Genomic DNA, 26,159 nt, shown 5'->3' with positions numbered 1-26,159 from the left:
AAAGCAAAGAATACTCAGATACTCCTTGATAGCCTTCTATCTAAATGTTAACCAGGACTGACATTGCTTAGCTTCTAATATCAGGCAGAATCTAATGTTTCCAGAGTGTGTAAGCCTTCTACAGATTTAATTTACTTTTTACATTTTGATTTCTTTAGTTACAAATTGAAATATAAAATCCTGGACTCTTAAAGACTAGAACTATAAGAAATTATTTGGTTCTGACAATTAACAGAAAGGCAAAAAGTCTCAATAAAAACAAAAGAAGTAAACAATATTAATAAAATAGAATGGTTTTGCCTGTTGTCCTCCATAGTGTCAAGCTAAAGAACTGAGTAAATGAAATGAAGAATTATAATACTGTATATAAGCTTACATTAAAAAAAATAATTCAAGTTACATTTTTAAAAATAGGGCTAAAAGAATAAATATACAAACATTCTGCCTGAAACATATTCTTTATCATGGTAAAAGAAAATATAGCATACTACATTTCTCTAATATTTTACGATTTTATGAAAACATTAAATTGGTTTGGCGAAAGGATGGCAAAAACAACACTGAACTATGCAGGAATGTTCCAGACTTTTACATCTCTAGTGTCTTATTACTGTCCAATGGTTTGACTAAGCAAGTCCAGCTCTGCTTCCCACCCACCTTTTATGAAAACCACACTTTTATCTTTTAACCTCATCTACTGCAAAAATGCTGTATAAAGTAGCTGAAGTACTTTCATACTTACAGGACTGGAAGATGAAATGAAAAGGCCTATTCAGTGAAAAAGCCCTTTTGGATACTGAGACTCTGCTGAACTCAAGACCTCTACTACACCATTTTTCAGACAGCTGTTCTAACATCAACAAGAGTCATGAGCCAATAGAATCCAATCGGTTTTTAAGTTTTATATGAATTTTATTGTTCTCAGCTGCCTTGGATCATTATTGGGAATGAAAGCTTGTAGGCTCATGTCTGGTGTCAGTAACAGATTGAATGAGGGCAGACAGACTGAGACATAATCTAAGCAAGATAGACAGGGCTGTGGTCGGTCAGTCAGAAGATAGAGTGAGGGACAGATACTCAACCTATGCTGCATGGTCTTTTTTAAAAATATCATGTTAGTAGTAATGTGGCACAAACATTTTTTTTTACAGTACAGACAAGCAACTAATTAGTCTTTCCTCAAAAGTAGGATTTGAGGTTTATATAAAACCTTTTGATTCATAAGCTTATAGCAGGAGAAAATAACAATAAATTTACCATTCAACTAAAGCATCTGTTCTTAAGTCCAAATGTGGCTGTGGAGGAGGTGGAAATTCCTCACTGCCATAAATGCCATTAATAAAAGAAAATAATATTGAAAAGAATCTTCAGTTGAGAAATGGTCCGTTTTTCCCAATTCTGGGCTAATATCAATCTTGCAGAAAAAAATTAAAAACCCACAAAAAACAAAAACAAAAAAACAACAACATGTAATCAGACCCCACAAAAAAGGCAAGAAGTCCTTTTGGGGGGTGACAAACTACTTGATTTGTCATTTGACTTACTATTTGAAATATGTTTTTGAAAAATTCAGAAATACTTTCCCCCTTATTGGCCATTTTGATACTCGCTATATTGCATTTTACAGGATTTTTAAAACAATCTTTTAAAAATTTTAAAAGATTGTTTTAAAGAAAGTAGATATTTTAATGTTAACAATTCTTCCTAGCCAGAAAAACTTCAGTTTTTTCCTTATTTGACATTTTTTTGTTTTAGGTTCCTGAAAAATTGAAAGTAAACATCTTTTCCAGTTGGTTTAGCTTACTAATCCCAAAGTATCTAATGGACTAAGGACAGTGCACCTGTCCAAAACATTAGCCATAGAGAAACTTACATTCAAAGTAAGGTGTCTAGCTCTTTCATATGTTTAAACAAATAGATTTTTACTTTGCTTTGTTGCCTGATAGTTCACCAAATTCTCAGGAGTTCATCCACATTTTGGAGCAGCATAAACAGTTGTGCCACTTCCTATTTTCCTTTACCCATTCAGGGAAATGTGGCCAGAAAAGAAGGGGTAATGCCTTCTTTCTTCCCTTCCCTTTCTCATGTCGCTTTGTCACTCTGGCTATCATCATTATATGTCCCGAGGGATGAATGCCATTTTTGTGCCCAGTGGGCATCAAAAAACCCAGAACAGGAAAAAAAATAAGTGTGATAGTTTGGCAGGGCTGAATCAGTTTCAGCACCACTGGGCCATGTGGACATCATGTACAGTGGCTGGCTGTATAGGTCATAGCAACACTGATCCAGAGTATCTCACTCCAAATTAGCAGTGCTATTTCTGGTCCATGTAGATGCCTCCTAGGGCATATTCGACATTGCTAAGTACCGTGCAAATAAGTTGCAAAGAATTATTGGTATTTGAATTGGTTCTGTTGCTTCTTTGAGCAGAAAGATGGCAATATTATCTCCAACTATTTGTAATTAAACTAAGGGGAGGGGGGATTCTGAGAAAGTGATATTTCAGATTCTATCTCCTCAAGAGAATGTCATGAACCCATAAATCCATATTCCTCGGCAGTAGTTCAACATGGCATTATGATAGGTGATAGAATAGTAAAATTACAGTAGATGATAACTTTCAAGATAGTACTTGATAGGGTTCAATGCTCAGAGGAGGAGTGGTATTTTTCAGACGAGTTGAAATAGTTTGAAAAGGTAGGTAATTGTGACAGTGTTTAAGATACATGACAAGACAGCAAGTGGGAGGATGTTTTTGCTAGAAGAACATGCATAACAGACCTGTTTTGACTTAGATTGTGAGAAGGATTGGGGCTAAATGCCATATTTTTAGCAGCTGTCCTTAACTTTTGATTATATACTATTTTCTATCCCATTTAACATAAAATTGATCATCTTCATCAAAAGGGGGGTTCTCAATTCTTGACCTAGCATCTTAAGGAAGGACTGAAAATTAAAAGATATGTATGTGTAGAACGAAGATCCGCATAGTCAAAGCATTAGTATTCCCCATAGTCACCTACGGATGTGAGAGCTGGACCATAGGAAAGGCTGAGCAAAGGAAGATAGATATTTTTGAACTGTGGTGTTGGAGGAAAGTTCTGAGAGTGCCTTGGACTGCGAGAAGATCCAACTAGTCCATACTTCAGGAAATAAAGCCTGACTGCTTGTTGGAGGGAAGGATAGTAGACGCAAAGATGAAGTACTCTGGCCACATCATGAGAAAAAAGGAAAGCTCAGAGAAGACAATTATGCTGGGGAAAATGGAAGCAAAAGGGAAGAGGGGCCGACCAAGGGCAAGATGGATGGATGGATGGCATCCTTGAAGTGACTGGATTGACCTTGAAGGAGTTGGGGGTGGTGACGGCTGACAGGGAGCTCCGGCGTGGGCTGGTCCATGAGGTCGCGAAGAGTCAGAAATGACTGAATGAATGAACAACAACAATGTGTAGAACAGGGATGGATAACTATGGAAGACAAGAGGGCAGCATTAGCCTCATAAGAGACCTTGGAGGGTCTGCAAATTAAAATAAAACAACAAATGAATAAAGGTTATGAACACCAATCCCTTCAACAGTCTAAACTTTCTGTTTGGAATCTGAAGTGTGTGTGATAGAGTGCTTTGAGGTCAAACTGCCTGATGAAGTAAGGACCAGATCTTTCAGAGCCAACAGTCCTGCATTAGGTGCTCAAGTGAAAAAACATTATAAACATCCCCTTGGGGAGATAGGGCAGAATACAAATAAAGATGGTGTTTGTGGTAGTGGTTATGAATGCAGTAGCAAGAGATATCTACCAAATTGTTTTAAAAACCCCAGTCTATTTCTTTGAACCTGAAAGGTGAAAGCTTGGCAACCTCGTTCAGTAAATGAACGAGGTGAATAGTGTCACAGGCTGCATATTCTGCATATTCCATATACAAGAGACCTCACAGCTGGATTTAATATCTCAGCTAGATGAAATAAGAAAGGTCTGAATCTCCACAGGTAATGTGTAGCTAATTATCAATGCAAATGAGAAATAACACTAAAAAGGCTACATTTGAAGAATAATGAGTAACACCTTTACACACCAAAATGTCTACCTGTCCCTAACTGAAACTGCTAAAGGTCAGGCTATAAGGGATTGGTTTTTGCTTCCTACAAACTCCTGTCCATTAAAAAAGATTACTTTGTTCCTATAAGGAGAGTTTATATTACTTTCAAACAGCTTTTGATAAGTGTCTAACACACAAGCCTCCTACAAATTTAGTAGTTATTGGATTAGTGGATTGGCCTTTTTATTGATTGGTAAGTCATTAAAAAGGAAAAAAAAACACGGTAGGAATTGACAGTTCTTGCAAAGGTGGGCTATAAAGAACAGTCTCCAAGGTGTGTGTTAGAACCAGTGGCCTATTTCTCTCTCTCTCTCTCTCTCTCTCTCCCCCCCCCCCCCCCCCAATTATCTGGTTATGTGTGTGCAGTCAGATGCCTATGTTTACTGAGAATAAGTAGCACAGATAAACCAAAACAAAAAAGGCAGGGCATTTAAATAATAAATGCATTCAAACACAAAGGGATGCAAAGTAGGTATATTAATGTCAAAAGTTGGTAGTTTTTGCCATCAATTTGGGTGGCTTTAAAAAGCAGTTATACAATTCCCTGGAGGATGAAGAATGAAGAATGAATGAATGTGGTATAGTGGCTTGAATGTTTGGCTACGACTCTGAAGGTCAGCTTTGAATCCACATCATAGAAACCCAGTGGGTGACCCTGGGCAAGTCATTTTTCTCAGCCTCGGAGAAAGGAGAAGACATCCCTCTTTTGAACAAATACTGCCAAGAAAAGTCAGTGATAGGTTTCTCTTAGGGTTGCCTTAAGTAGGAAATAACTTGTAGGTGCCCAACAGCAAATACTATCACTGGTTACTCAACATGATGGCCACATTGTCTCCACTATCAGAAGCAGCATGCTTTTCAATACTAGTTGCTGCAGAGGAGGAGCAGAGGGCGTACTTACACTCATCTCCTACTTGGAGGCATCGCACACATATAATCTGACAATGTAGGGAATATAACGCTGTTTTATTTCAGCTGTGCTCTTATGTTTCTGTGTCTTAATGTAGACATACATTTATGGATCCATCTTAAAGGCAGTATGGACAGGACACCTTATTGGATAACAACAATAGTATTAAAGTGAAATTCATAAAAAAACTGGTTGGATCTTTCCACCACAACCACAAATAGCAGATTAAAACCTGCACTGCTCTGACTTCTCTCGCTGCAGCAAAAACAGCAGGGAAGCCTTTAAAATTGTGCCATGTATGCAGGTTATAAAGTTATGGCTTATAGCAAAAACAGTCAAATGAGTGAGTTACATATACATAACACTATAATGAAATGTAGAATAGGAAAATACGAATCCTACTTGAATACTTTTGGTTTGAATATATAGGAAGAACTTTGTGTCAAATCGACATATACTATATACATAGCTATTTTTATTTACCAATTATTTTGTATTCTGCAGGTATATGTTTGATATATTTCTATTTATGTTTAATAACATTTTAAAGGACACAGTTAGTGAGAAAAACAGGAGCAGAGCTAAAGAGTTGACATATCTCCTAGTAAAGAGTTGTCTGATCTCCTAGCATACAAGACACCCAAAAATCATTTCCCTATTTTGTGCCAGAAAAGGCCTACATCCAGAATGCCATCTACAACTAATGAAAAGTCAACAGAAGCCAAAAGCACAGCTTACAGGGCAGAGATAATTCAGGGTAATGGATGAAAGGTTGATAGCAACAAGCAAAGCAAAACATTTAATGAAGTTTCTGACTACCTGTTAGCAGGAAGAAAGCAGGTGTCAAATTCAACCAAGGAATTAGATTAGGATCTAGAAATGCAATTCTGGGAATAGGTTGCTCTGCAAGCAAATTTCCATGTACATTTTCCTATGCAATCAGGTGTAAAACTCACATTTAGATTTTAAATTTACATACACAGGAAGTCTGGTGAGGGGAAAAAGAGATTAGATATACTTACCCTGGATGGACTAGGATGTCCTCCATTCCCCCAGGACCCTGAGCTAGTTCTGTCTTCTACATCTAGGGACAAAAAAGTTCTTTAGGCTTTATTGCAATAATTCTTTCCTTTTGTAAAAGCACTTTTAAATTAATGTTTCAAATTAATCTCCTGTTGCCTTTAATTAAGAACCAGGCACAGGGCTACTACAATGATAGTGGCTTCTGACCCAACCACTTAAATTAACTCATTTAAATTCACAGCAGAAATGAACTGGACCCTCAGGAACCAGAGGTTTGCACATAAAAATTATTCCAGTCACTCAGTCTTTCCGTAGACTTTAAGAAGTGGCTAGAAGTCACTGACTAAAGTTGAATTCAAATTGATGCAAAGAAATACATATACCCAAGGATAAAATTGATCACTATAAAACAGAAAGTAAAGAAACTGATGACTACATATTCCTAGCTATATATTTTCCCTTTTTACAGTGAATATTCTTTCAAAATATGTTTTAACAAATGGATTTGGGGAGCATAACCCCCCCCCCCCCACACACACACACACATACACACACTAGGTGGTTGCTAAAACCATTCAGTAGACAGAATATCTGACTGTGATTTGAAAGCACCTAAAATTCATCATAGCCATGAACTCATAGAATATTCATTGTTGCTGTTTAGGACAGTGCTATTTAAACTATTTGATGTTTGGGATTATTTCTTTCTTGGAAACCTACCTTAGATCAGCAGTCACTTTAAAATACACAAATGTTTTTTGATGACCTAGGGTTATAATCGACCACAAAAGCCAAAGATTACCAAAAACTGGAAAAGGGAACAAAATCCAAAGTGGCCAAAAGTCTATATCTACTTTGAATTTTTGTTAAACTTAGTGGCAGTATCAAGAGTTTCAAGGTGCTGAAGGCTATAAATACTGTCTATATGCAGTTCCACTGTCACACTTTGTCTTCTCCTGTTGTAGACTTACTATTCAAATATTTTACAGAATTGGCATGGTCACTATTCATGAATTGCCTTCACAGACCTTATTCAAATAATTTTATCTAAGTGGATAGTATCTGATTTCACATTCTGAGAAGAAAAAGCCACAGATTCAGAATGAGAGATAAGACTGCCCTGAGCTTGTACTTGACATATATACTGTTCTGGAAATTTTGGGACAAGAGTAGTATGTTTCAGAAGCACCTCTTCAACCAAAAGAGATTGCATTATCTTCCTTTATCTCTATGGTTTTCAGGACAGTAGCTCCACCAGAAACAAAAACCCTAACTCTAGTATGTCTATGCACCTAGGTTATAGTTGTTAGTACTGTTTAGGGTCTTTAATTAAAGGAGCTTCTACTGTAAAGGCAAAAATCACTCAGATAAAGGTGCAGCTCTGGTACAGAAAAATATGAATTCTGTCCTTGTATAAAAACTGTACTTGACCCACTAGAGCTCTGAATTATGAACTCTCATCTGCACCTAGGCGTATGTTGCTCCACATCACTTTTTTCTAGAACCTGAAAGGCTGACATGATACTTAATCCTTTCTGTCTATACCTAGACCTCCTACATACTTTAGTCTACTCATGAATTTATTAATTTAAAGTACTTATACAACACTCTTTAGCCAAAAGTTCTACCAAAGCAGCTTACAGATAAATGAAAACAAGATCTTTTTTCTTCTAAAACAGTGGTTCTCAACCTGTGGGTCCCCAGGTGTTTTGGCCTACAACTTCCAGAAATCCCAGCCAGTTTACCAGTGTGGTGGCCTCACAACTCCAGGAATTCTTGGTAAACACTGATTATCTAGATCCGATGCAGTCTGGCTTTAGGCTGGGACATGGTACTGAGACAGCCTTGGTCCCTTAGTTGATGATCTTCACCAGGAGGTAGACAGGGGGGAGTGTGTCCCTGTTGGTTCTGCAGGACCTCTCATTGGCCTTCGATACCGTCGACCATGGTATCCTTCTGAGATGCCTCATGGGAATGGGCCTTGGAGCTACTGCCTAGCAGTGGCTCCAGTCCTTCCTCGAGTCATAGAATCTATGATTCTATGATTCTATGAGGGTCGTTCCCAGAAGATGTTGTTTGGGGACTCCTGCTCGGCCTCACTGTCATTGTACTGTGGGGTCCCACAGGGCTCAGTATTGTCCCACAAGTTGAGAACCACTGCTCTAAAGTGTACAGTCTAAAAAGGCATGACACTGATAGAAAAGCAGATGGGGAGGGAACAATAAAAAGAAGAATGCTCAGATACTACATCTTAGTGTCATATGACACAGATATGTCCACCCAAGGGTCCTCATAAGCCAGAAGTTCAAAGGCACAGAACAACGAAGTATCTAACTGCAACTTCCCCTGTACAGAAAAAGCATTTACTGCACAGAATATGTTTGTGCTGAAATTCCACTTTTTGAATACAAAATGCTATACTGTCCAAAACTACCTTGTATAAATTGTAAACATAATAAGTCTTGAACTTCCTCACAGTGAGAAGACAGTTGCTAAAAGAGTTACATCCCTAGTGCTAAATCAAAAAAAGGTTGAGGAGCGGTTTACCAGACAGAATTTTGTTCTTTCTCTTTCAACCATACTTAAAACAAAGGGAAGGAAGGAGGAGAGAGGATTGTTGACATGTGAGGGATTTTATTTGCAGATTTCAATCATGCTTAATTGTCTTGAGCCACCTGAGAGTTGGAAGCAGAGTGGTTGCTTCCAACAGTACCCCAAATGCATCTTAGGTGTTTCTCCTGAATAGTCAAACGCAGTACATTATATGCCTCAGGGTAGTTTCCGCAGTTCTGAAGTTGTGTCAAGGCCCAAGAGTGGAACCAGATGTCCCTGAACTCTATGGTTTAAAGCAGAATCCATTATGTGCTTTGTGGCATACTGAAGCTTGTTGGAGTAAGCTTGGTTGACTGCTCATTAAAAATGTGTTGGAATTCTCCAGTGACTCTTCTAGTTAGGCAACAGTCCAGCAAAGCAATTAAAAACAATGTTAAACTTAAATATAACCATAAAGTTCTGGTGATATTAAAACCAAATAATAATGTATATGGAAAAGTAAGTACACCAAACTGAGAAAAGATAAGACCAATAAGATACATTGTAGTGAGGTGAACAAAACAATCAATATGAATCTAAAGCAATCAAGAAAAACAGATCTCAAAACAAAGATAGCAGAGCACCTGATGAACCAACCTGGACACAGCATATTATTTGAGAACACAGAAGTGCTGGACCACTCTCACAATCACCATGTCAGACTACACAGAGAAGCCATTGAAATCCACAAGCATTTGGACAATTTCAACAGAAAGGAAGAAACTATGAAAATGAACAAAATCTGGCTACCAGTATTAAAAAACTCAAAAAATACAACAGCAAAACAATAGAGGGGAAACAAACAGGCACATAAAATCACTCTCAACAAAAGATTCCCTCCAGGCCCTTCCAAGCCATTTGAATGCTAATCAAGGTGATCAGCTGAAACATTCACAGCTAGCCCCAGCAGACAAAAGTCCTTTGTCTCACCCTGGTCATTCCACAGATATATAAACCCATTTTTCCTACTTCCAACAGACCTCACTACCTCTGAGGATGCTTGCCATAGATGCAGGCGAAACGTCAGGAGAAAAATTGGCTCCAGAACATGGCCATATAGCCCGGAAAAACCTACAACAACCCAGTGATTCCGGCCATGAAAGCCTTCGACAACACAAAGATATCTCTTTTAGTGAACAACTATATAGAAATGTAAAAAAATAGAATATTAAAACACTTTAGATTGAAAGTCACTTCAACACTTTTAATTTGCTTTGGCATGACATTATCATGCTTGGTATATTAAAACACATCTTATTCCTATAAACAGAACACATTTAATTCACTCTTTAATTTTTAAAAAATCTAGTTACAGATGGAACTGCAATGTCCTAAACTGTAAGGACCATTGGAACTGTAAGTAACCTTGTTGATTCTGCCAGGGTAAGAGGTGCAAGGGGGAATCCAATGAAAACAGAGAAAACCCTCAATGTTAATAAAGCAAAGAAAATCAGTTTAAGTCCTCCACAGTGCCAAGCAGACATAAAGCTCTCATTCCTTCGAAAAGAAGGAAGCATTCCTACTTCCTTGCATTCTTTTAATGAGTAGGCACATATCGTTTTCTGTTTTGATAAGCTTTCAGGAATTGTCTTTTTAAAAAGTGTTTTTAATTGCATACTAAACTATTTTCAAACTGTTTATTTTAAAAATATGTTTAAATTGCTCTAATGTTATCAATAATACATGTTTTAATATTATTGATAGTTTACTTATATTACAATGATAAATGTTTTACATGTATTTTTGTATATTTACTCATCTTAAATTGTAAATTACCTGATGCCCTGGTTCTGGGGGGAAAGTGGAACATATATTGAGTCAATAAGTGAATGAATGAATAGCGTGACCTACTGATTTCTGTATCTATTTTTCATAACATATGCCACAACAGCATTTCCTTTATCCAGATTATCTACCTTCTATCTATCTGGATAAGACTTTTAATCTAACACAGGATTTGCATCATGACATTGATCATCCAGAGCTTTGGAATTGACTTTCATAGTTGTACTGATACTACCTAGCACTCTATTTCAGCAAGTTACAAATAACTCTAAGGATTGAAGGTACTATTAAGAATATTTATTTATCACTTTTCTCATTCCTGGGGGGGGGGGGGAGTGGGGGAGAGGCTCAAAGCGGTTCACAGCAAGTGAATGGAAAAATTCAATGCCTCACACAAAATATAAAATACATCACATAATTAAAATAGCATATAACAATAGATTTAAACTAGTAAACTATAAAATATCAGATATAAACTAAACATAAAAATAGAACATTAGAGGCTATCTTGACTACTTCATCTCACTCTCAAAATGCTTGCTTAAAAAGCCATGTTTTAAGTTGTTTTCAAAACACTATATATTTCTTAAACGGGTTCCAGACACACGTAGAGTCGGGCTGCACTTACTGATCTTGGGATTTCAGTACAGTAAGGTAGGGAAACATTCTAACAAGAAAACATTATGTACATCTTTTGAAACCCATGGGAGATGGGAATCAGTCCTGGGCAAGGGCTTGGATATAAGTGAACCTCAAATTGTGGGTGTTTCGAGAAAACTTTATAAAGAAAGAACTGAGAAAATGTTATGTGAATATGATACTCTTTTTCCTTTAATAAATATCCTGAGTTTATCTTCCATGCACCAACAGCCCTGTCCTAGCTTCCCCCAATCTCTTCTGCTGTGAAACTGTGCTTATTAGCCAAGGTACATAGGTCCCTTCTCCTCCAGGCACTATTTAAGGATTGAAGTTGCTACATAATTGCCAGGTTGTGGTGATACAACAAGCCAAGAAAATGCTTGACCCCTGGGTTGTCATGTATCAGCCATTTGCAGGGGGAGTGACTAAATAAAGCACAGAACTTTGCTCTGTGGCTCATTTATCACGTTATCCAAATGCAACCATTTTCTTTTTTCTGGTGTGTTGTAGGAAATGGAATATAAAACAAACCCTGGACTTTTGAATGGATTTGTTGTGTGATGAGCTGATGAAAAAAGAAAAGTGTTTGGACTATATGTGTCTCTATTTTTTGCCCTGGAAATGTTTGGGAAGCCCTGAGGATTGGTCATGATGGGAGTTGAAATTCATAATGACAAAAGATTGAATTCCAATGTCCTAAATTAAACATCATTCACTCCTGGGGTTCATCTACAATGCTGAATTAATGCAGTTTGACACCACTTTAACTGCTATAGCTCAATGAAATGACATCATGGGAGTTGTATTTTTCCAATGTCTTTAGGCTTCTCTGTCCAATAGTAGTGGTGCATCATATAATTACAACTCCTAGAGCTTTATAACATTGAGCCATGGCAATTAAAGTGGTGTCAAACTGAATTAATTCTACAGTGTAGAGATAGTACTTTCACAATAAGCAAGAGCAACTGGGACTGTGTATGTTGATGCATGCATACAATGAATAAGATATGTTTCTCGGGGGTCCCTAGCAAACAGTGTCACCCAAATCAGCCCCATAGATAATACCCAAGCAATGTTTTGAGCCCATATAAGTGCATGCAAGATTCATTTAGAAACATTAAGCAGTCATTCATACTGACTGTTACTGAATTCTTCCATATTACTAAAACAGATATGTCCTCTTTGGATTATTGTAACAACATTCCAGGTGAGAGCATGCCATTAATTTATTATAAAGGGATACGAGAGTATTATCTGCCATCACATTCATTATGGATTATTAATTCTATTACTTCAAACAACAGATTTAATCTGTACAAAAAGGCATGTATAAAAGATTAACAAAGGAAAGCACTTAAATTATATGCAGAATTTGAATTGGGTCTGCAAGTGCAATTAGGGAGCTTAGACATCTGTATCACATATCTCCAGCCTTGCTGTATGGCTAAAGAAATGGTTTGCCTCCAGCTCAATCTATTTTTCCACTTGTATGTTAATGCGATTCTTAATGTTATACTTCTCTGAATCACAATTTCTAATATTTCAATGAAACATTGAAGTGCTAATAACACAAAACATTCCAGGTAAATATTTAATTATGTTCTTTAAAAAAATATGTATTATTTAAACGACAGATCAGATCAACCATTGCTTTCAGTTAATTAGGCAGAGCTTTCTAAAATCATGGGTGTTATGTAACTGATTATTAACTCTTTTGGATTCTGATTCAAGACAAATCCAAATCATGCCTAAAATTCTGAATGGTTTTTCAACAGACTTCACAGCAGGTTTTATATTCATGGTCTCTATTCCTATCTAAAACCTCCACCCATGTGCAAAATGCAGATCAATTAACAGTTTAAGGGAAATTCATATCTGAGTGCAATTTCAAGAGTGGCCAGGGTTAGCACTCCAGGATATTTAAGTGTTACACAGAAGTGGGAATGTGTAGGTTTTATGGCAAGGTACACCAACTGCCAGAACCTTTTTCAACATAACTATTAAAGGGGCAGGGGTCCTTTCTTCTTTTTAAATCAGTCCACCTTAGTAGAATTCATTGGCTAAATTCTTATCTCCTCTTCTTATTTAAGGTCTTTGAGCAAGCTGTGATAGCTTCTACTCCAGGCTTTCTTGATAGAAACAAACAACCCAGATTCATTCCAATGTAGGCTCATGTTTGGTTATAGACATCTGTAGTGGGGTGATTTGAATACAATATTCCTGTTTCGTGGCAGGGGGTTGGACTGGATGGCCCATGAGGTCTCTTCCAACTCTTTGATTCTATGATTCTATAGAAGAGAAATAACCCTGGTCAACTAGTGGATGGTCTGAATCAACGGGAGAGTGTCTACATTGGTTCTGATGAATCTGTCAGTGTTACTCAATATGACTTCTGGATAATTTGGATCTTGAGGGCATTGCTTTGCAAATATTGTTATCTCTTTGTGACTGAACATTGTGCCCTACAAAGCCCTAAGTGGATTAGAACCAAGATATCTGAAAGACCACAGTCTCACATAAGAGCCTGCCTGGAGTTTGAGATCAGCATTGGAGGTTCTGTTATGTGCTCCAACACTTCAGAAAGCTAAGTTGGTGAACATATGACAGGTCTTTCTCTGTAGCACCATGCTGTGGAACTACCTGCCAAAGGAAGTCAGGCTGGTTCCATCTGTTTTGGGCTTCCAGTAAGCACCTTAAACAATGTTATTCTGCATGATCTTTGGTGTTTGAAACCACTCCGTTTTGGGGTTTTTTAAAATGTTATTTCGATTACTATTTCTGTATGTTTTTAAAAGTTGTTTTTCAAAAAATTTAATCTATGTATGTATGTCTGAATGCATCCCCCTCTCTAAATCATTGCTGAGATTAAGATCCTCTGGGGAGGCCCTGCCCTCTGTCCCACAACTGTCACAGGCACGATTAGCAGCGATGAGAGAGAGGGCCTTCTCAGTGATTGACCCTCAGTTATGGAACTCTCTTCCTGGTGAGATTAGATCAGTCCCCTCTCTCCTGTCTTTTGGAAAGAGGGTAAATCCTTGGCTGTGGGTCCAAGCTTATCACACCAACTAGATTTGATGTGGATGATTGAGAAGGTTTAAACAATGGATTTTAAGGTTGAGATAAATGTTTTTAATGTTCATGTATGTATGTATACAAACTATTTATGTCTTGGTATTGAATGTTTGCCGTTTGTATGTTGTGCTCTGCCCAGTGTCACCTTCCGGGTGAGTAGGGCAGAATATAAATGCTTTAAATGAATGAATAAATAAATAAATGTTTTACTTGCTGTTTATCATCTTTTGTAGCCTAGTGAATTGAGAGTCAATATATAAATGAAATAAATTAAGTAAATAAATAGAATCATAAATAGAATCATAGAATCAAAGAGTTGGAAGAGACCTCATGGGCCAGCCAGTCCAACCCCCTGCCAAGAAGCAGGAATATTGCATTCAAATCACCCCTGACAAATGGCCATCCAGCCTCTGCTTAAAAGCTTCCAAAGAAGGAGCCTGCACCACACTCCGGGGCAGAGAGTTCCACTGCTGAACGGCTCTCACAGTCAGAAAGTTCTTCCTAATGTTCAGATGGAATCTCCTCTCTTGTAGTTTGAAGCCATTGTTCCGCGTCCTAGTCTCCAAGGAAGCAGAAAACAAGCTTGCTCCCTCCTCCCTGTGGCTTCCTCTCACATATTTATACATAAATATTTGCGACTAATAAGTATGAGAATTCAAAATACATGAATCACAAGTTAGCTTTTTTTTTAAAGCAAACGTATACTAACTAGTAATATCAAAATCAATCTTTGTATCAAAGTATCTATGAAATTAGGAGTGCAGTTGGACAATAACAATGGGTTAGAATTAACTTCTACAATAAACAGTACCTCAATTCAGGTTTCTATTTTTCCTTTCCTGTAAACCAGTGGTCCACAAACTTTTTAAATCGAGGGCCAGGTCACAGCCCCTCAAACTGTTGGAGGGCTGGATTATCATTTGAAAAAAAATTGAATGAATTCCTATGCACACTGAACACGTCTTCTGTAGTACAAAAAAAAATAACACTTAAAAACAATAGAATCATTAAATGGAGAACAATTTAACAAATATAAACTTATTAGTATTTGAGTGGAAAGTGTGGGCCTGCTTTCAGCTGATGAGATAGGATTGTGGTTGTGTGCTTTCAAGCCGTTTCAGAGTTAGGTTGAGCCTGAGCGAGGGCCAGGTAAATGACCTGGGAGGGCCGCATCTGGCCCCTGGGCCTTAGTTTGAGGACCCCTGCTGTAAACAACTGACTCGCACATACATTTCCACATTATTCTCCCAAGATTCACATTTGTTAATTGTATACAGACTTCAGATTGCTGTGAAACAGAGTGATCCACAATACACTTAAACATGCTTGAATTTAATGCACGGTGGTCACTAGAAGTCAACGATAATATGGAGTCATGTTTGAATTGTTACTAATGAAAATAATGAGATCTGAGGTTACGGGACAAAGTGAAAATGCAATAGGTTATTTTCTTGTAATTCTTTCATGCACATAGGTCACAGCTCTGTGTTACTATCATCAATGGGAAAGAATGCATGTATGGACAATATCAAAGAATAAAATTATATATGACAGTGTGTTGGTCATAATAAGACTTGGAAATTCATGCAGTATCTTGAACTGTATTTAGAACATATGACAACTAATGTAAAGTGCATATTATTCGTCTAATATATGCATAATTTGTGTTGAATGATGTTTTGACTTTCATGCTATGATTTTATATATTTTTTATCAGGGATGCGCTAAATTCAGCATTCTTTGATCTTTGCTCCACCCACACTAGAATTCCTTGTTGATATATATTACATTTTTTATTTTATTTATTTATTTTAGTACACTTGTATACCGCTAATATCTCAGCCTAAAACGGCGACTCATTGCGGTTTACAACATTTAAAAACAACAATATTCCAATTAAAAATATAAAACACATACATATACAATACACAGTATTGGGCCACCAATACAGACCAATGCATCTCTTAAATTAAAATCATAATCCAATTTCGTTGTCTGTGATTGCCAGTCCTTGATCAGAGATTTCATCGCATCGGATTAGCCGAATGCTTGCTCAAACATCCATGTCTTGAGTTTTTTCCGAAATACTATCAGCGAGGAGGCTGATCTTATCTCTATAGGGAGGGCATTCCAAAGCCGCGGGGCCGCCACAGAAAAGGCCCTGTCTCTCGTTCCCGCCAGCCGCACCTGTGAAGCAGGCGGGATGGAGAGAAGGGCCTCTCCCGAAGATCTTAGGGTCCTGGTGGGCTGATAGGCCGAGATACGTTCGGATAGATATGTTGGGCCAGAACCGTTTAGGGCTTTAAAGGCCAATGCCAGCACTTTGAATTGGGCCCGGTAGCTAATCGGCAGCCAGTGGAGCTGGTACAGCAGAGGAGTTGTATGCTCCCTGCGCCCTGCTCCTGTTAGTACCATGGCTGCCGCCTGTTGGACTAGTTGGAGCTTCCGAGCCGTCTTCAAAGGCAACCCCACGTAGAGAGCGTTGCAGTAATCAAGGCGGGATGTAACCAGAGCGTGGACTACCATGGCCAAGTCAGACTTCCCAAGGTACGGTCGCAGTTGGCGCACGAGTCTTAACTGTGCGAATGCTCCCCTGGTCACCGCCGAAACCTGGGGATCCAGGCTCAGCGATGAGTCCAGGATCACACCCAAACTGCGAACCTGTGTCTTCAGGGGGAGTGCGACCCCGTCTAACACAGGCTGTAACCCTATACCCTGTTCGGCCCTGCGACTGACCAGGAGTACCTCTGTCTTGTCTGGATTCAATTTCAATTTGTTCTCCCCCATCCAGACCGTCACAGCGGCCAAGCACCGGTTCAGGACCTCGACAGCCTCCTTAGTAGCAGGTGGGAAGGAGTGACAGAGTTGGACATCATCTGCGTACAGATGACACCGCACCCCGAAACTCCGGATGATCTCGCCCAGCGGCTTCATGTAGATGTTAAACAACATGGGGGACAGTATTGAACCCTGAGGAACCCCACAAAACAAAGGTTGTGGGGTAGAACAGGAGTCCCCCAGTAACACCTTCTGAGACCGACCCTTGAGGAATGACCGGAGCCACTGCAAAGCAGTACCTCCGAGACCCATTCCCGCGAGGCGTCCCAGAAGGATACCATGGTCGACGGTATCGAAGGCCGCTGAGAGGTCGAGTAGCACCAACAGGGACACACTCCCCCTGTCGAGCTCCCGACGGAGATCATCCACTAAGGCGACCAAGGCTGTCTCGGTACCATGCCCCGGCCTAAAGCCAGACTGTGCCGGATCCAGATAATCCGTGTCTACCAAGAATGCCTGGAGTTGTGAGGCCACCACACGTTCCATGACTTTGCCCAAAAAGGGGAGATTGGAAACAGGCCGATAGTTGACGAATTGAGTGGGGTCCAGTGATGGTTTCTTCAACAGCGGTTTTATCACAGCTTGCTTTAAGCTGGCTGGAAATATGCCTTCCCGAAGGGAGGCATTAACCACCACCTTCACCCACTCGGCCAATCCCCCTCTGGCCTCCTTTAGAAGCCAGGATGAGCAGGGGTCTAGGATGCATGTGGTAGCTCTCATTCCTCCAAGCACCTTGTCCACATCCTCGGTTTGAACTAATTGAAATGAATCCATCAAAATTGGACAAGCAGATGCTCGTGTTACATCCTCAGAGACTGCCGTTAATATGGTATCCAGTCCAGAGCGGATCAAAGCGACTTTGTCTGCAAAGAACTGAGCAAAGGCTTCACAGCGAGCTGCTGAGTCATCAGGGCACCCATCCTGAATGGTGGGTTTTAACAGGCCTCTGACAACTCGGAACAGTTCAGCCGGACGGTTCTTTGCAGACGCAATAGTGGCCGCAAAGAAAGTTTTCTTTGCGGCTCTTATTGCCGCGGCATATGACCTTAAAATCAAGAGTACATATTCAAGTAGAGATTTAATTAACTGATCTTCACTGAACCTGTACAACTTTCTTAAAGAAAATAAGGTTGCATTGAGATTGATTCAGACTTAGCGTTCTTATTCAAAGACTTCCAGCTACCACAGAAATTATTAGCAGGTCTGCTCGTGAGCAAAAATGAGGAGCAATCTGTCATTTCTAACCAAATACTTTCTGCCCATCCTTCATTTGCCTATAGACCCAAACCTGCATGCAACTAGAAGAAGGTATGCTTTAGTTAAAATGTCTACCATTGCATGGCGAGATTAAGAAGGGATGAATGATGCAGGCAAGTGCCAAAAGGCTCTGTTCACATATAATTGCCTAAAAATGAGTATATAATTGAAACTATGTGTTTAGAATGCAAAAAAACTATGGCAGTGAACATCTGAAATCTCTATAAATAATATTTATTTATTTATTTATTTATTTGCGTTATTTATATCCCGCCCATATCAGCCCGCAGACAACTCAAGGCGGTCTACATATCGGCACAATTTGATGCCATCAATACATACATTCAAAAAGCCAACACAATCAATAATAATGTTTATTTATACCCCACTTTTTCTCTCCATAAGGAGAGAAAAGACACAGAGTACAAGACACACTCATAATGGGAAATGGGCTTTCAAAAGTTACTCCTTGTGTTTGGCAGACCAATAATATCATCACGAGAATTGAGTCATTTCAGTCATACTAACACTACAACCCAATTTTTCAGCCTTACATTTCTGCCAGAACACAGAAAGGGACCTGCTATGTAGGGCATGGTTGCTGATCCTTCTCCTGCATTTAGGGGTGTATGCACTTTTGAGGAACCTGTGTGACAAACATGTTTCCACTTTTGAATGTCAAAACTATGTGCGTTTTGGAAAATAGGCGTGTATGTGCACACACAAACACGTTTCTAGTTGGTAACTTAAAATTCATCTTCCTTTCATTAAACTATTATAAATAGCTAGAAACTGAACAAATAAGTACATTCCTCCAAAAGAGTTAAGAGCATGTCCATGTATGATCACCCCAGTATCACCAGAAAATTCAGATGACTATGGAGCCCCAAAATTTCTCTTGACATGACTGAAATTTCCTTGCCATCAAGGTATTTTTATTTCAGCTTTATACCATTCATGTCCTTCCAGCATATTAAGGTTTTACCCAGTGATCTGAAAAATGGCAAGCAATCACTCCTGTATGTTATCTTCATAGGTTGTGCCTAAGCTTTCAGCCAATTTTCCTTGTATTTAGACTTAAATGTGCAAACCACACTATATTAGCCTGCAAAGCATCAATGAGAAGGCTTAATTAAGTAACACTGACAGATAAATCCATTTCTTTTGCAGTAATCAAATCAAAGCAGGTTGACATAACACAGAAACTTAATACAGTTATTCTCTTGTAATTGGGAAAAGGCCCTTTACTTCTCATTAAAGCAATCTTCTGGGTATTGGCATAATAAGACATCTCAGGGCTTTAATATTACCCTATAAAAGTCTCGATACAGACGCCCTTAAGCAAATATGCAAGATTATCTAATTCCTTCATCTCAGAGGAACATGTTATTCCTATTGTTTTGAAATGGTTAATTCTTCATCTCATCTGTAGTCCAAAATAATATATCAGTATGGAAAAATATATAATATATCAGTATGGAAGACTTGGTTCTTCGAAAAGGCCTTCAATTAAGTGCTTTGTTTTTCTTGGAATGACCATCGGAACGGACTATGTCTACGAGATTGATTAAGATTCAAACACGACGAAGCGGATTTTTAGTTTAATTAGTTGTGTGTTAGTAAGATGTATGTTATAGTCCCAATCTATTGTAATTGTTGTCTTTATGTTCTATGTTTTGTACACCGCCACGAGTCGCCTTCGGGCTGAGAGTGGCGGTTAACAAATGCAAATAATAAATAAATAAATAAATAATAATAAAAATATGATGACATAAATGGTGTTCTTAAATGATTTCTAAAGTTGAATGAAGAATAAAATTCTTCTGCATATAAATTAGAATAATACCAGGCAAATCTAACTTTAAGATATTCATGCTTATAATCCTTTTACAAAAGTTCATCACAAAGGTGTTCCAACATAAACATATTTCATGAGATTGGGGGGAGGGGCACCAAAATAAAAACCTACAGGAGGTAAGATGTAATGTAGGAAATTAAAAGGAAGGAAAAAAATGCCAGGATAAAAGTCCAATTTAGGAGAACCAAAATAGAAGAGAAATTCTTTGAAGATACTATTTATTTATTTATTTATTTATTTATTTATTTATTTAGAATATTAAGGAGCCCCCAGTGGCGCAGTGGGTTAAACCCCTGTGCCGGCAGGACTGAAGACCGACAGGTCGCAGGTTCGAATCCGGGGAGAGGCGGATGAGCTCCCTCTATCAGCTCCAGCTCCTCATGCGGAGACATGAGAGAAGCCTCCCACAAGGATGATAAAAACATCAAAAATCATCCGGACGTCCCCTGGGCAATGTCCTTGCAGATGGCCAATTCTCTCACACCAGAAGTGACTTGCAGTTTTCTCAAGTCACTCCTGACACGACAAAAAAAATCGAATATTTGTACCCCGCCCTTCTCAACCCTCTGGGGCGGGGGACTCAGGGTGGCCTAAGACCTAAACACATATTAACTTCAACTTATTCATCTTTTTGGTGATAAGAAAAACACTGTCCTAATATATTCCAAGATGCAAAGGAGAATATCAAATTGTTTTCACAACTACCATAAACATGATCTGAAAAGCCACTTCCCGTGGCCACCTGGTGCACTGAATGGGAAATTGGACAACTGAATCCAACTATTTTACATCCATAACTCATAATCTTCCACATTAAAACACACACACACACATATATTAAAACATGCAATGGTCAATAACACACTTTCTTATGCATCACTGGTTTTGGCTTAAACGTGAAGACTTAAATTGTAATTAATCATAATTAAGATTATCGTTTGGATGCTAACTTTTCTTTCAATAAATTAAAGCCATTTTCATTCACAAGATAAGTTTCCGATACCAAGACAACAATATAAGGGAATAGCCAATAACATATGGGAACAACCAAATAAGCAAAACAAAAAGAAGGAATTCCTTCTTGCCTCTGGAGACTGCAATTCATTGCCAAAGGTCTACTTCATAGAGATGGGGACCCTCTTGACAGAATTTGAAATAACTTTGTAAACTTATACAATATCCTTTATTATTCAATATTTTCTTCAACTTTATAAGCCTGAAAAATCATAGCCTCTTTTTCTAATGATTTGTTGCAGCCTCTAGTTCACCAATCCACTTCTATGAAACTTCTATCCAGACTCCTCATTTCTTAATCCTAGACATACTTATCTTATTATACAAGTCATGATAAAATGAAAAGTCATCTTTAATCTCACTATCTCTTCCCTTGATATGAACAGCAAAAGATGATCTGAAGAAAATGAACACAACTATCGCAAAATATGGTAAAAAGGTCCTACCAAAAGGTAGCTTGGACAGCCGCTTGCTTGATTACATTTATATCCTTCCTTTCCTCAAAGGGAGTCATGGCAGCAGAAAAGGCTCAAGAGGTTTTTTTTGGCTGTGTGCACTTAGTACTATAGTATTCAAAATTTCCTCTAATAATGGTTCTCCAATTTTTAAAAATGCCACCACTGTTAGCATCATATCTTTGGAGGCAATCAAACTTTCCTGTATTTCCCATGTGAAAAGTAGCTGATTGTGTTCACTCGGAATTCTCTTTTATTTACCTCAGCTGCTCATTTTTGTTATTAGCCAAGACTCACGCAACTGGGGAAGTCCATATGAGATGTATAAAAGGACAACTGCCAAAATTCTCAGTTCACACTGGGAGAAGAGGGATTATAACGCTCATTGCCTGTGTTACCTTGGGTCACAAGGGAGTGATTCAGTATGTAGAGCCAGCAATGCTGGCCCTTCAGCTGTTGCTTTATTAAAAACATGTCCCTCTGTTAAAAAAATAGTTGTCCTAAAAGCAGATATGGATTTTTACAGACATTGAGCATCCCGGATATGTTCCAGGTCTTTTTATCATCCCCATTTCTTTGGAGACATGGCAATTCTGGTTAAAGTATACAAAACAGTCTATCCAAAACATCTCTTTCTGGCTATGGAATTAAATACACGCGGGGCTCATTTTTTAAAATTGTTCATATCCACTGGACCATGTCCTTGGATATGATCATTCTTTCCACCAAAGGGAAATATGCTTTCTATCTCAATGTTCATCAGGGGTCCCAGGTGACTAATCATCTGTGAACGAGTAAGCTTGTTTCCATTTGAAAGGCTCCAGAAGAGTACATGTCCCGTGTGCAGTTTCTTACTCCTTTAGGAACCCAGTCTTCCATTTGGAATGCCACCAAGATATCTTCTCTGTAGAGGATTGATGCTGTTGCTCTTATTACCATCATGTGAACAGCATTGGGGAAGATGCCAAAACTAAAGAGGAATGAACTGGACTGGAAATACAGTTGACCTGCTGTGAAATGTAGGTAGGAAAAATTTGGATTAGCAGAGATGTGTGAGGATATGGCTGTGCGCTGCATGTTGTGCAGGATTTCTAACAGTTGGAAGCTTGCAAGCCTGAAAGCTATCAGCATACAGCTAGCTGTTGACAAGACGGTTGCTAATTCTGAGTTTTAAAATAGTAGAATGATTTCAGATACAAACTGCTTGTTCCTTGTTTTGCAGAGTGGAATCTTCTAAGTGTTAAATGATTCAGAGAACAATAGTTAATTGAAAAGAAAAGAAAAACAAGGTTCTTCAGATAAGCCTTTTTTTTTTTTTACAATAACACAAACTACAGCTTGAATACAGAATGGGTCAATTCTGGATACTCTCCAGATTGGTTCATACATTAATTTATGTCTGGTGCAGTTCAGTCCTAAACATCTTTGCTCAGAAGTAGGTTAGCTTAAGACTATAGTGCTCATTACTCCTATGTCTTGGCAACCGTCAGGCAAGTTTGACTCGTCTGAAAACTATGGCACTTATGGATGTTGAAACACAATGCTAAAAACACTGAGGAATAATTGTGCATGTGTGCATGAGCTTTTAGGGGCACACTGGCCTGGAAAGACCTCGAGATGATATATTAATTAAACATGATATCCAAAACTAATGTCCTAACACACCTGACTCACTTGGATTTTCTGCCATTGTAATCTCTATTTCTAAAGATTAATTCACAATGAAGTAGATGTCCATACCATCTTCACACATTACAATATGACATTAGTAATGAAAAATATGCCTGCATATAACTTTTAAAATAATTGTATTTATTAATTGCAAACATTATATTTCATCTTATTTCAGGGTGACATAAAATTAAAAATTAAAATGTCAAAAACATTTTGTAGATTCTAAAATTATGTTCAACAAATCAAATAGCTTTAAACAAATTAAAAATCATGTAGCTCTACAGGTTTAGACAAAATAGTTAAGCACCAAAGGCCATATTTTAACTTTGGCATTCAGCCAGTCAAGTAAACAAAATGTAACTATTATGAGCCTGACTACCAACAATCTCAAATATGAGGGATACCTAAATGGTATCATGCAGCCAGTAATTTTTGTTCCACCCATCAAGGCACTAAGGATGTCTCTAAAATCTCCTTTTGTCCCTTTCCAATTTTATTATGTATTCCATGAAAGGGACAATCTGCATCTGTACATTGCTACCGGTTTAGGACTTGTGTTGGAACAATGTCTCTAAACCGATACTATCAACAAAATAACAGTTTACCTTGTCTATGAAGAGTAGGCTTACAAGAACAAAAAATAAACACAATGATAAATTGGGCACATATGTTTTCCAAACAAAATGAGAGAAGGTGGGGAAAATCTTTATGAAGTTTTTCCTGTGGGACCTCAAAGTTGTCCTATACACCTTATAAATAATTAGTTATCAAAGCTACATAGATGATACCTGGGGAAGACAAAATGATTTTTATTTTGAGGCATACTCGTTTCAACAAAGTTAAGCAAAGCCTTCCTCATCTGATTCAATCACAGCACTCTGAGCAGGTGGTCCTGATCATTATTTTAGCTGAACATGCCAAATCCTTGCCAGCATAGCAATAATGCCATGATATTTGGCTTAGCAGGCCATGAAATAGTAGGAAGAACCGTGCTCAAGTAATTAAAACTAGATAATGAATTTCTAAAGTTGATATTTTTAATTTTCTCAAAATTAGTTACCAGCACAACAGAAATTGGCATCCGTTAAACACAATAAAGAGCTACATAGAATACATTCATAAAATTGGGGAATTTAAAATATACTCCGAAAAATAGGTGCCGTTATTAAAAGCTCAAGGGATTAGAGATCTATTAAGTCACCTCATTTTTCATTGTTCTTTAGTATAATATTTTTGTTATACGATAATTTCCTTAATATGACTGCATGTTTCAGTGTTGGCCTTCATTTAACTTTGAGTTAATAACAATAATCACAATGCAATCTGATTTATAATGAAGTAAACTCTCAAATTACTAAAATAAACAGAATAATCATATAGAATAGCAGTTAATAATTTGCTACACAGTTACGCCACATTAGTAATCTCATTAAAAGTTGGCAGCACAGTCTCAATACATCACTGAAATCCATGGAGAGATGGGGATTCCCATAAGAGCTGGAAAGAATAACCAGGTTAATGGTACACAGGCAATGTGTAGTTTATTTTATAGAATAAGGTAATATAATGAAGTTTAGCATTACATTAAGTGTCAGCATTGATCATGAAAATACCAATAAAGCATATGAAAGAACTGGCATCTCCTTTTAATTTGCTAAATCTGTATTCAAGAAACCAAATAGGCATTTGAACATGTAAAGCACTCAGCACAGAGATCATTCTCTCCAAAGTAAAGCTGAAGAGGGAAGTGCTGAGAATGCCTGAAACCGCAAACACAGAAATAGTTTAACTTCGAGATAAAGGCCAATCCTGTTTGTATGCTATTCGTAGATATTTATTTTGACAGTATGTAGATACATTTTAGAGAGAGATAATGGGGCACTGTGCATCAGCAGTAGGTATGATAGGAATATTGTTTTCAAGGACTACATATCCCCCCTCCCCCAGTGCATTATGATCTGTAGTCATACAACATAGCCTTTTGTGATACTCCACAACACCCTTTCCCAATTGGACATTTCCTTCCCCAACATTTTGGGTTACAAGTCCTATTGTAGTGATTGAGGCTAGCAGGGGCTCCTCTCTGAAGGCTTATGTGAGCAAATAACTCTCTTTCTATGGGTGTATCGACACTGTGGAATTAATGCCATTTGTTACCAATTTAACTGCCATAGCTTAATGCTATGGAATCTCGGTAGTGGTAGTTGTACAAGGTCTTTGGTCCTCTCTGCAAAAGATTGCAACAACCTACACATGTAGAAATTTTAGAGTATTGAGCCAGGGCAATTCAACCGATATTAAACTGCATTACTTCTACTGTGTAGATACACTCATGACTCCCGCTCAGGCACTAAACCTCCTTAGTGTCAGCAAGGATCACCATCCTCTAATCTGAGATCATGGTGCAAACATTAAATTAAAAAGTAGCTCAGGAAGATCATGTATGTCTACTGATGGCTTCTTGTGTACATTTGGCTTTGCCTACCATGGATCTATATTTTCCAGAGGGGAAAAAATACAGTATCTGAAGAAGTTACCAGGGATAAATGGGATTTGGAGACAAATGAGCTTTTCTTCTCACTTCAACATCATACATAGTGATATGAATGATCATAAAGGATCCTCATGAAACAAAACCAGATTTGTGGTGATGACTGCTCTTCTACTACAACCATCATATCAACCAGACCTGAAGAGAACTACTATTTTTCTTCAGTTACCAGTCTCTGCATGTGGTATCAGAATCAATCAGGGAGCGTATCGTATATTTTAATGCCAGTTATGGTTTAGGGCTCCAACCCATAGATTCTTACACTCAGTAGCAGACTGTATGCACTGGGCAGCAAACTGTACGCACAAAACAATGTGCAAGAACTTTTGCATGATGAACTACAGAACAGATGGTTGCTGTTGGTTTGGAAGGACCAGCAGAGTAAATTTAGAAAG

General features: G+C 38.2%; 1 protein-coding gene across 15 annotated transcripts in view; it reads right to left on the bottom strand.

Annotated features, from left to right (window-relative positions):
• Nucleotides 1–26,159, bottom strand: part of TCF4 (transcription factor 4) — a 366,815-nt gene that overhangs the window by 249,570 nt on the left and 91,086 nt on the right. For all 15 annotated transcript variants that reach the window (XR_009630573.2, XM_060761283.2, XM_060761287.2 and 12 more), the window contains one exon: nt 6,029–6,090. Coding sequence is in view for 14 of the 15 variants with exons in the window: in XM_060761283.2 (XP_060617266.2) it covers nt 6,029–6,090 (62 nt within the window). In the remaining variant the exon portion in view is untranslated. The remainder of the gene's footprint in view (nt 1–6,028; nt 6,091–26,159) is intronic.

The sequence above is a fragment of the Anolis sagrei genome, chromosome 2 (genome assembly GCF_037176765.1).
Source record: "Anolis sagrei isolate rAnoSag1 chromosome 2, rAnoSag1.mat, whole genome shotgun sequence".
NCBI classification, from domain to species: domain Eukaryota; kingdom Metazoa; phylum Chordata; class Lepidosauria; order Squamata; family Dactyloidae; genus Anolis; species Anolis sagrei.
This window is presented reverse-complemented; position numbering and strand designations above follow the sequence as displayed.